The 11,954-nt window shown below is 57.1% G+C and overlaps 1 protein-coding gene across 1 annotated transcript in view; it reads left to right on the top strand.

The window, feature by feature from the left end:
* The window catches only part of MYO18B (myosin XVIIIB), a 74,950-nt gene extending 65,069 nt beyond the window's left edge, over positions 1-9,881 (top strand). The window contains exons 43-44 of the mRNA XM_054844693.1: positions 6,837-8,137; positions 9,039-9,881. Coding sequence (XP_054700668.1) covers positions 6,837-8,136 — 1,300 coding nt within the window. The 3' untranslated portion in view covers position 8,137; positions 9,039-9,881. The remainder of the gene's footprint in view (positions 1-6,836; positions 8,138-9,038) is intronic.
* The last annotated feature ends 2,073 nt before the right edge of the window (positions 9,882-11,954 follow it).

The raw sequence follows: 11,954 nt of genomic DNA on the forward strand, positions 1-11,954 counted from the left end.
AATATGTTAATTTTTGACAGTAATGCTAATGGGCTGTGAGGGAGCTGGAGAGTGGCCCAAGCACTCGCATGGCCAAACTGCCTTGGCTCGGCTCCCACAGAGCCACCCAAGGGTGCTCGGCGGCAGGGCTGCCCGGGGCTCGGCGGGTGCCCAGGCACCCGGTCTGAATCGGGACCACCTCACCCTCGTTGGAGGGACCCTCCAGCCCAGAGACAAGCCCACGGTTTCACAGCCCTCCCTGGCACCGCAGGGTCGCAGACAAACCCGTTCTTTGTGGTTTATGTGTGAAGTAAACCTGCACGGGCGGAGTTCTGAAAAGCCCTGTAAATCAGGGGCTGGTGGTCGCACCTCTGAAGGGAGGTGGTGGGGACCGGGAAGGGCGTCGGGTCTCCTCGGAGGCTTGGGAGAGCCATAGGTGAGCGGAGATGGAGCTTTGAGTCCTGGGGCCAGAGCAGCGCGGGGCCGAAGCGGGTCCAGAGAGCATCGTCCCCACCTGGGGAAGGAGATTTCTCTACTTTGCATGCAAAGATCTGCAAAGCGATAGCTTTGTAACAAACGAAAGCGCGCTTTTTTGCATAATGCATGATCTGTAGCACTGATTGCTGGGGGACAAGGTGGAATCCAGCAGTGCACCCAGGTGGGAAGACCGACCGGCTGAGTTCACAGCAGGCAGGGCTGGGGGTACCCCTGCCTGCAGCCTGGCCATACCCCTGCCTGCAGCCCTGGCCATACCCCTGCCTGCAGCCTGGCCATACCCCTGCCTGCAGCCTGGCCATACCCCTGCCTGCAGCTCTGGCCATACCCCTGCCTGCAGCCCCTGACTCGGGGCTTCCTGCCGCACTGCTTTCCCGGGGATGGCGTATCAGGACACGCATCACTGTTTTCCCAGCTTTTCCCCCCATTTCCCCCAGAACTGGGGTGGGGGCCAGGCTGGAGCTCGGCACAGCTCGCTGCGGCACCCGCCTGCTCCCCGTTCATGCGCAGGTCCATAGGCAGATGCTCCGAGCTGACAGGGTTTGATAGGGTTTGATAGGGTTTGATAGGGTTTGCAGACTGCCATTTCATTGCAGACATTAGTATTAAGCTCCCTGCTCTGATTTTGGTGAGATCTGTCCCCACTGTGTTCACCTGCTTTGTACAGCAAAATAACTATTGCCAGAATTAATTTTCTGAAGAGCAAGTCCCCTGGCAGCGGACACCTCGAGCATGCTGGAGCAGTTTGGAGCGGTCCGTTGCTGGTACAAGGCAGAATTTAAGGGCGGTCAGGCAGGGCTGGGACCTGCGGGGAGGCGATGGGCGGGAGCCCCGAGAGCAGCCGGCCGAGCTTGCCAAGACCCTGCGCCCCACCGCAGCACCCACCAGAAAAGTAATTCCTCAGTACTGCTTACAGGTCTTTGGTCCAAATAACCCAGCTCTGATCATAAATGAATGGCAGCAAATCAGAAGTTATGGCTAATACCATATTTCTGAGCTGCAGTACACTGGATTTATGATAAAAGGGCAGGTATGTAGGCTTAGGGATTAATAAAAATAACTTACTGGACCGACCGCGGCCATTGCAGGAGGAAATTTGTACCTAGACCTGGAAATAGTGTGACAATCTGCCTCCATCCTGGGGGTCAGGAAGAGACAAATTGCAAAGCCTGGTGTCGTAGCTGTGTTTGGCTTCAGCTAATCTAAGATGGAAATATTAGAGAGGAGGCTATACGAAATGCAAACGAACAGACGATGAGACTGGCAAGGTAATAAAAATGAGATCAGCGAAACGAGCTCTTCCTTATTAAGATTCCTTTGTCTTACACAAGCACCCAGTAATGAAAAATGAATCTTCCTAGCATTCGCTTCTCAGCACTACGTATGGGCTATCACCTGAACAAACAGCTGCCAAAAGCCAGCGGAAAGCATAGAAGGCTGTTATCGCCAGAGTAGTGTACAGGAATGAGAGATTTGATTAACGTTTTCTTTAATTCTCTGCTATTTAAGTGCTTGTACGAAATGTTGGCCAGCAGGGCTAAGCCTCGATAAATACAGCACATTGCAGAGCTGGAACAAACTATCAGCTTTTTTTCTTAGGAAGCCAATTCAAAGCTTTACGTATTTATTCTTTCAAAGCTTTATGTATTTACCCTGCCCTCGCCAGGCAGGTCGGGGCTGCGTTGCCATAGAGGGGCTGGTCCTGAGCTGCAGCAGGGAATGGTCCTGCAGCGCTGGGCCCTGCGTCTCGGCTCCTGCACCCCACGGCACCCCGGCATCCGCAGCACCGGCATGACCCTGGCATCCACAGCACCGGCATCACCCCAGCATCCTTTCCCCTTCCGCTGCGGTACAGGAAAGCAGGAGCCCGGGTCCCAAGGCTGGTGGGGATCCGACACGTTTATTTTTAAACGTTATTGTGTCAAAAGCAAATCCTATGGGAAACTGGGAGCTCTTCTGTAGATGACGGCATGACAAGAAAATCCTCTTCTGACAGAAATTAGGCCAGTCTCTTTTCTCTCCCTGAAATGGAGTTGTCTTGGCTTTATTTATGAGCTACCAGGAAAAGCATCTGAGCCACACTTTCATCCCTGGTCCTGTGTTGCAATGCATGTGTGGATTTTTATTGTATAAATTATTTCAACTAGCATAATTGTAATCATGTTAATTGCTATGTAATCTTCACTAATTATTGTTGTATGTCATTTGCTTTGGTGTGAATGGCATATTGCAGCACTCCCTTTGGCTTACAGATGCCTTCTGAGTTCTACGGCGGGCTCTGCTTTTGCCTTCGGTGGGGAAAATCAGCCCCGAAGCTGCGGCAAGGAGCGGAGCGTGGCCGGGCGGCTGCAGCGTGCCCATGGCCGTGCCTCCCGCAGCATCACCCGCCGCCGGCGCTGCCCGGGGCTCCTGGCGGAATCCCGAGCCCTGGGAGTTACGGACGGCACGTCAGCCCTAGCCTGGGATTCATGGATGAGCAGAGGATGCTGCAGGATGGGACGGGACCGTCCCGCACTTGTGCCCTGCCTTGTGCAGAGGCTTGAGTACGGCCAGGAGAAGATTAACCCTGATTTTGGGGTGGGCTTTTGGTAGCCATCAGGGTAGGGTTAAAGGAACAAGTGATGAGGACGGGGTGCTGGTATGGTGGTGTGGGGTCCAGCCGCGGTGGCACGGCGTGACCGGCGATGGGGGACGGCAGCGCGGCTTGATGTGGCAGCACCGGCACCAGCCTCTGGGCTTGTTCCGTCAGAAACCCGTCGCACGGGAGAAATTACAGTGTGGTGCTGAGGCTCCTTTTGCAGAAAGTAATTCATTGAAACTGCGGGGTGGTTTCAGTGCGCCCACGGCACGGGAGCAGGGGCTGCCGCCCTCGCACGCACCGGGACACACCGCGGCGGTGGGTGCTGCTGGGGTGGGCGGCCGCTCAGAGCCGCTGTGGGGAGGGGTTCCGGAGGTGGGCGAAGCAGGTTTCGGCTTCCTAGGAGGGAAAGCGATAATGGGTTTTGTTGGAAGGACTCGAGCATTTTAGATGCTGGAAAGCAAGAGCAAAAGCATCAACAGCGGAGAAATCCCCGCAGCGTTTCCCCACCGCGCGGTGCCTTTTTGCCGGTAGTGTAAACCCCGAGAAGTATTTGCATTTTCATTTAAAGCCCGATCGGGCCCCACGTGTGCTCACCAGGCAGCTGATGCTCCTCGGAGTCAACACGCCACGACCCTGGCACCGACCTGCCGGCACTGGCACCGCACGCTCTGACCGTGGGCCCATGAGCCGTGTCCGGAGAGATGCGGCTTCCCTGGGGAAACCAGCGCTTTCCCTAGCGTCTGCGCTTGGGTTTTGCTTAAGGAATGCAGCTGATAGGAACTGTAGGGAGAGACAAGGATGGCTGGGGTGGGCTTGGTCTTTTCAGCTCTTCTGCTACAACCAGGGCACGGAGAGCACGGGCAGGAGATGCTCCATTACGTGGAGGTGTAACGGTTGGAGCCCGGGGGCTGCGGAGCCTCGGCAGCTGGACTCGTACTAGCCACGGAGCTGGAGGAACGATCTCGTGTTGGCAGCTCCATTTCGGGCTCATTTCGTAAAAATAGTAACTGTCTGTCATGCTGAACAGGACACTAAATAGCAGCGTGTAAACTGCCCGTGTTCACAGTCCATTAGTGTTTCTTACCTCTGCAGCTCACTTTTATCTCAGTCTTAAAATCAAAGAAAAATATTGCAGCTGGCTGTTTAATTTATGAAAGCTGGTTGTGCAGCAGTCAGTTTACAATATTATTTGGAAATGTAGAGAGTGATTGGAGCAATTTCCGTACAGATTCTCATGGAGGGTTACACCAGCTATTTAGGTAAGATGCAATTTAGGCTCCTAAAAAGCGGCATTATCGAAATGTCTCAAACTATTAATCAGCTGCGAGGCTTAGAAACGTCGGGTGCAGCAGCATGGGGTAGCCCTGGAGGTTGCTGCATTCCAGGGAGATTAAATCTCTGGTTAATTAATTTTGCATTGAATAATCAAATGGTTTGGGCCCATTTAATGAGCACGGTGCGGTGGTGAGTGCCGGGGCCAGACGGGCATCTCCATGCCCCGGGTTGTGCCAGCGGGCGCCAGGGACCCGAAGCCGCTCCGTGACCCCGTCCCTTCTGCAACTGCTTGTTTTTTGCAGCCGTGGAGTTTGTCTTCAACCCGTCTCGGCTTGTAAATTATTTCACGGGTCAGTGGAGCCTGGTCTGAACGGGTCCAGCGCTGTGGCCGGGATTATCTGCTCTCACCCCGTTCCCATGGCAACCCCAGCATTCCCGGGGCAGGATGCTTCATTACTGGTGACGTAAAACTTGACCACTGCTCCTGCACCTCGAAGTCTGCTGGCCTCCCAGAGACGTATTTATATTTAGGTTCTGCTGCTTTACTCTGCCCTTCGCTCTCTTTTTCCCTCCTCCTTTCTTTCTCACATCCCAGCAGCCTTCTCATTAAGGCCAGTCCCAGGTCTCCCTTGGCTGAGCGATGCCGGAGGTATCCGCGAGTGGGGATAATCTGCCGGCGGTGCCGGCAGCTGCCAGCACTGGGTGCAGCCTTTGTCAAAACGCATCGCTCGCAGGCGCCTACGCTCCCCGTCTGACCGGCAAGCGGCTGCACGTGAGCAGCTATAGATAGTAACTGGCTATCATTGATCGGAAGCGATGCACCGAGGAGGGGCACGGCGCAGCTCTGCAGAGCACCTGCTTTGTTTCAGACGAGTCCTGGCAAAGAGGCCCTTTGCTTTTCCCTACAGTGGGACAGGCAGAAAACTCCAGTTTTTCAGCCCTTCAAGCCAATGTAGGTGCTTGGGGGGGATGTAAAGTGTCACATCGGGGGTGACACCGAGCCCATCGGTGATTGCAGCCCCCTCTGTGCATCGGCTGGTGCAGAGAAGCCCTTTCTGCAGGCTGCAACGTGCTGGGATCCCGCTGCCTGGGGGGAGCTTTGGCAGCTGAACGGGTGCTGTGTTGGCATCCCGCGGTACCCAAGGAGATGCTCCCAAGGTCCTGTCCTGGCAGAGCGGGTGCTCAGTGCCGGCGAACGCTTTGGGGAGGGACAGGCAGGATTTGGGGGAAGGCAAGACCATCCCCTGCTCCCGCCCCACTGCCACCGTGTCCCTGTCCCGCCAGCACAGGGCTGGGAGCGGTGTCACCGCAGCAGCCCCAGAGCAGCTCTTGCAGCCCCGCGGGGAGGAGCAGGAGTTAAATCAGGAAAACCAGCTGGCCAGCAAGGCTCCTCCGGGGCATCGTCTCCTGGAGGGCTGGCACCGTGTGCTGGTCCTGGCCGCAGACCTGCTCTGTGCTGCGCTGCTCTCGGCACGGAGGCACGTGCCACGTTATTAGCGTTACTGTTACTCTTGTTATTGCCCTTTCTGCTGCTCCACATCTGCATTCTGCTCATCCTGCAATCCCTGTAGCAAGAGCAACAGCTGCCTGTGCTGAGCCGATGCCGTTCCCAAGCTGGCAACGTGTTGTGGCTAAACCAACCCTGCAGCCTGCTGCGCGGGAGCTGTGCACTCTGGGGACGGCGTCCTGCCGTGACAGGGACCCGTGCGGCTTCTCTTTGGCGGGCAGAGGTGGAGCCCACAGGGTTCCTGCCATCCACATCAGCCCCCGTTTGCAGGGTGAGGTCCCATCCGCACGCATCGCTTCTGGCAGTCGCTCTAACGAGCAGGTTTTTCCCCAAACTGCATTTGCATAGGAAGGGGGCCGGTGCTGTCGGATGGAGGAGAGTCCTCCAGCTGCCCGGCTGTGCGCTGCTGCCCGTACCGAGCCCTTGCACCAGCAGCAGGCTCTGTCTCCATCCTCAAAACCCGTCCTTGCCGAAGGAAATCCCGGGATAAAGCAGTTTGTCCCTCAGGACGTGCTGCTCCGGCTCAGCCCCGGCCGCGCGTGACTTGGCTCTTGCAGTTCACAATCGTTTTCCCTCCCCAGCAGCAGCCTGGGTGAAACGTGCCCCGCAGTAATGCTCAGACATAGTCGGGGTGCTCTGTGAGCTGGTTTCATGACATTTTAGTGAATAATCTTTGGCTTTGACAGAAATAAAATCCTACATATTGCGATAATCTGTCAGGAAAAGAGGACATCCGGAGGTACGTGTTGGTTTGGCAGAGCTCAAGTCGGTCACGTCACACACCCCACGCCGAGGATTTAGCCGGGTTGGCTGACTTAGGGTTGTTTAAGATAAAATCTTTGGGCATTGCCCAGCTGCTCGATGCAGCAGCAGCAGGAGTTTACTCTGAGACTGCCATGCAAATACCGGCTCTTCGCCGCTCAGGCTTGTCCTTGCTGAATGACATTACAGTTACCGGAGATCAGGCAGCTTAAACTAACGCCAGTATCTGTTGTTTAGGGTGAGCAGAGACACCAAGGACCCAGCACCGAGCCGGCCGGCTTCTTCCCTGAGCGCTGCCAGGTCCATCGATGCTGCGGATCCGGGGAGGATGACGAGTCCCTTGCTTGGTGCTAGACAACGGGAATATGGAAAACCTCCAGCAGACGAAGCGGAGCTGGAGAGCCCGAAAACCCCTGCGGATAGGATAGGAGAGACGTCCCCGTCGGTGCTGCGGCAGGGGGGCTCCCCCGCCCCGGACAGGAGGTTCCCCAGCCCGCTGTCTCCGCCAGTGCCGAGGAGGAGAGGGGTCTCTCCGGCGGCAGGGCCGGTGCCCAGCTCTTCGGCCGCCCTCTCCGAATATGTGGAGGAGCTGCGGCGGCAGCGGGGAGCGGAGCGGGAGCAAGGGTGCCCGGCGCTGGGCGACACCTCTCCCCTCCCCATCTACCGCATGACCGGTGCCGCAGCCCTGCGGCGCTGCAGGGCTTTCCCAGAGGAGGAGGATTCCCTGGGCAAGCTTGATGGGAACCAGCCGGGGGAAGGCGAAGGAGCAGGCACTGGCTTAGTGCGCTCCTCCAGCCTGCGCAGCATGGTCTCGGAGCCGGCTGAGCCCGCACGCTCTCCGGCGCTGAAAAGAGCATCAAAGTTTGGCTCCTACGACTCCCTCCTGCAAAGCCTGGATGGCTCCGGCCGCCGGCCAAGCTCTCTGGCTGCGGGGATGGAGGTGCTGGGCGCGCTGCGGCTGAGCTCCTGGAGAAGCTGCCTGGAGCCGTCGGTGGAAGATGTGGAGGTGGGAAGCGGCTCTGGGGGGCTCCTGGGCTTGCCATCCAGCGACGGGCCGGGCGAGGGGAAGGGGAGCGACCCCTTCAGCTGGAGAATACCCACCCTCAACTATGAGAGGAGAACCAACGTCGACTTCGACGACTTCCTCCCAGCCATTCGCAAATCCCGCTCCACCAGCAGCCTGGCCAAGCCCAGGAGGGACAGAAGGGACGGCCACCGGCCCCTCACCGTCCGCTTCCAGGATGAGGCCATAGCCGGTGGCTCGGCATCCTCCGAGACGAAGGGCACGGCCAAGCGCAGCCCGGCCCCTCGGGAGGACCCTGGGGACCTCTCCGACTCCTCCTCATCCTCTGGCTCCGTCCTCTCTTCCCGGAGTGCTGACAGCGTCAAGCGCCGGCCACGGCCCCAGAGGGGGGACGGGGAGGGCTGCAGCGGCACAGCCAGCACCCCGGGCAGCGGGGCAAGCCGCCGGGCGGAGGCAGAAGGGAAGGAAGATGATGTCAACAGCATCATGAGGAAGTATCTGGGAAAAGACTAAGGTAACCGTGCTGAGCCGCTGACCGGCACCAGCTCAGAGCAGGGCTGGCAGGTTTGCCGTGCCGGCCCCGAGCCACTGCCCCCCTCCAGCCCACACGGTGCCTGCACCAATGCCGTGGGGTGCGTGGGGACAGGGTGGCCCGGGCCAACGAGTGTCCCCACGCTCCCCACATCACGCCGGAGCAGCCCAGGGTAGGGGAGGCTCCATCCCGGTGTCAGCCCCGATGCCCAGCTGTGCTCCTGGCTGCGCTCCCCGCTCTGCAGCAGCCGGGACGGTGCCAGGGATGCCCCGCGGGGCATGTGGCGCTGGGGACCGGCACCTTCTTCCCCTCTGCTTGCCCCTTCGGAGCTGCAGGGGGGTGGGCAATGGGGACACGGCCGATGCCGGGCACAGCCCCAGAGCTGACCACACCACCAGCTCCCAGTCCGCTGGGGTCCCCCGGCCTCCGGGTTTCCCAAAGATCGTGTCCCCCTGCTCCTACCATGCCACCCGACAGACGCATCCTCTCGAGCTGCGCCGAACGCTCGTCCCGGTGCCCGTGCCTTTTTGGTTAATTTGAAATTCGCTTTGGGTGGACGCTGGAGGTCACCCCCTCCGGAGCAGGGGGTCCCGCCTGGATCGGGTGCACTTCCCCCAGTTAGCAACTGCCCTGACAACCACTTGGCTCCAATTCCTGTATTGCAACTGACACTTCGAGAATTAGGATTTATTACTGCAATTCAGGTTTGAAAGCAAAGTCCCTAATGAATGCACCACAACTGTAATTAAGTGTTTAAAATAGATTAGAAAAACATTTTGTAAAACCATTGCCTTTAGACTAACTTATTGGATGTCAAGCTGTGACCAAATTGACTAAGCCAACACAAGAAGGGAGTGTGTGTTAATAAAACATTTCTTTCCAGGAAGCACAATTTGCATAATGAAACGTCCCACTTTCTCCAGACTTTGTTTCAATAAACTGCAGCAAGTGGCCTCAGCGCTGCACCGAGTGAGGAGCCGCGACCGGGCAACCCGCTTCCCCGCTCCTCTGGAAGAGCACCTGATAGGAAACACGGAATTTCAACACAGACTGGAAGTGGCTCCCCAAAGGTCGTGGGCTGGTTTTACAGATGACAAGACTTTTTTTTTTAATTTTTAAACATGCCATGGTTTCTTTGTGCTCCTGCCCTGGTTCCATCACCGCAGCTTTGCTCAGGGCCAGCCGCGGGGACGAGGGACTTTCTTGTTCTCCTGCAGTCATTTGACTCCGGGAGTTGGTGCTGTAATTAAAACCCAGCGGCTGCCGTAGATGCCTGATAACATGCAACGCTGGCTGGGGGAAGGCCATGCTGTAAAGAGCTGGAGGAACACCAAATCCGCTCCCTTTTAACACGGAAGGTACAGCCCAGATGTCTCATCCCACGTAGCGCTGCTCAAAAACCAACGGCCGAAGGATGCTTTTGGATCTCGGTGTGACACCCAGCAACAGCGGAGCCAGAGGGTCGGTTAAACCAAGCTGCGTGTTGTAGAACATCTCTCTTTATACGCTTTATTTTTTTAGTTTCCAGAGGCTGAGACTTTCTCAGAAGCTTTTCTAATTCTGTAGATATTTGAAGCCAGATCCGTACGGGCTTTCACGGCTCCTGCCTGTTTGGAACACCCGGGCACATCCCGCTGGCACGAGAGGCAGCGCTGCGGTGCGCGTGGCAGTGGGAGCCTGTATGGGATGTCTGCTTGGGTTTTACACAATAAAATACTTGCTGCTTTGACAGGAGCCTCTTGTCTTTCTTTTCCCTGGTCTGTGGAAGCAGTGCGGTGCAGAGCTGAGCGCTGCCCTGCAGCTGGGGGTTCCCACCCGCAACCCTCCAGCCTCCCCATCTCTACACTCCCTAAAGGCTCATTTTTCAGCCTCAACCCTCTTTCCTAGAGGAGATCCAAACTTACTCAGTTATCAGAGGTTTGGGGCAAAATTATACAGGTGCATGACCAAATCTCTCCATCAGTGATTTCTAAGTAATTTGCTTGACTGGGAAATTTGCACCAATTTGCACAACCTCGTTTGACCCTCTGGGGTGGCCGGAGCACAGCGGCGGCTTCAAAAGGCAAATTGGGCAGTTTTCAGCGTTGTGCTTTGCCTTTTGGATTCTTCACATTCATTTCTAATTTAAACCAAAGCCTTGCAGCAAGAAGCATTTTCCTTGTCTCAGATGAACGCGGAACCTTCGGGTGCGGGTTCACGTCAGCAGTTTGCTCGGCCGCCCGGAGGCTGTCGGCAATTCCCAGCAATTCCTCGCTCCCAGGCAGCTCCGCGTGCCGGCAGCCTGGCAGGCAGGAGGCGGCTCCGCACAAGGTGCCATTCCCCGCGCTTCCAGGTCTCCCTTTTGCAAGATGCGACTCACGCAAGAAGACAGCAGATGACGAAATTACCTCTAATTAGTTTAACAGTGGCCTTTCTAATGATTCCGCTATTTCTGGAAACAAAAAAATCAATGCACTTAGTAGTTGTTCCACGTCTCAGCACCAGCACCCCGGCACACGCCCGGCCCTGCACCGCAGCCGGGGGGGGTCTTTGGGGGGTGGTTGGGTCCTGCCCCGTCCTGGCTGGCAGCGCTGCCGTTCGGTGCCCTGGGCTGCCGGCTCTGCCCGCGGCAGCGCGGTGCTGGTGCCGGTGCCGGTGCCGGGGAGGTACCGCGGTGCTGAGGACCGGGCTGGGTGGGCGACCCCGGGCGGTGCATTGCCCGTGCTTGGCTCTTTGCAGCCAGTCTTGCTGCCCGGGTGGATTTTGTGCTCCTGAGGGCCAGGATGGGCGTCTCCTGGAGCAGGTTCAGACCTCAACAGCACGAAAAACACCGCACGCCAACCGCGGTGCCCTGCACCCGAACCCTCCCCACCTTCCCGGGCCGGTTGTCGGTGGGAGTCGTTGCACGTGCAGCCAAGATGATTTATTTCAGATGTTTTTCCGGACACGCACTTCGCGTGTTCGCAGCGTCCCTGCAGAGCTGGCTGTCAGCGGCGCTTTCTGCGAGCACGGTCAGTTCTCTCTGAGCTGTGCAACCCCAGTGAGAAAGCATGTGTATGGCTTGGGGCTTTTTAAATCTCTTTTTTTCCCCTTGAAACTGGCAAACTGCAGTGTGCTGTGCCGTCATTGCAGTCCCCGCAATTTTACAAAGTAAGTGAAAAGTATCTTTTCCCCAGTTCTCTCTGCATAAAGTATGCAATTCAAAGGGGAAAAAAATAGTTTACAAAAATCCTGTACTCCCTTCTGTGCTTTCAGATGAAAAAAGAAAAAAAAAATCACAGATTGTGTCGTTTGGAAGAGATATCTTCATGGTCTGCCCTTCCAACTTGTCTGGAATGTTTTAATAATATATTTGAACAAACAGTTCAGGGAAAAAATCTTGCAAAGTGGCGCTGGACAAGCTGGGCAGGAACGGGAACTTTTTCCCCATGAACTATGACTGCCGAGTGATGCTGAACCTGTCCTCATCCCCCCCAACCACCGCGCTGGGGGAGGCACGGCGGGGAAGGGCTGCGGAGGGCAGCGCTCTGTTTGAGCAGGAGGTGCTGCCTGCCCATCCCCTGCCCTGGGACGTGACGCCGACGGGAGCAGGACTGGTGCTGGCTGTCCTGGGTTCCGCCAGCAAGACCCGGGACGAGGGGGGAAACCACCAGGACGCGGAGGCTGCTGCAGCTCTAACCAGCTCCCGTGTGTGCTGAAAAAAATGTGCACTTACATCCAGTGCTGATGGCATACTGAATCCGATCCCAAGCGCCAGCCCTGCCGGCAGTTGCTTTGGAAATGAAACTGGGACCAGCGGCTCCGGAGTCGGGTGATGCTC

The sequence above is a fragment of the Grus americana genome, chromosome 16 (genome assembly GCF_028858705.1).
Source record: "Grus americana isolate bGruAme1 chromosome 16, bGruAme1.mat, whole genome shotgun sequence".
NCBI lineage: Eukaryota > Metazoa > Chordata > Aves > Gruiformes > Gruidae > Grus > Grus americana.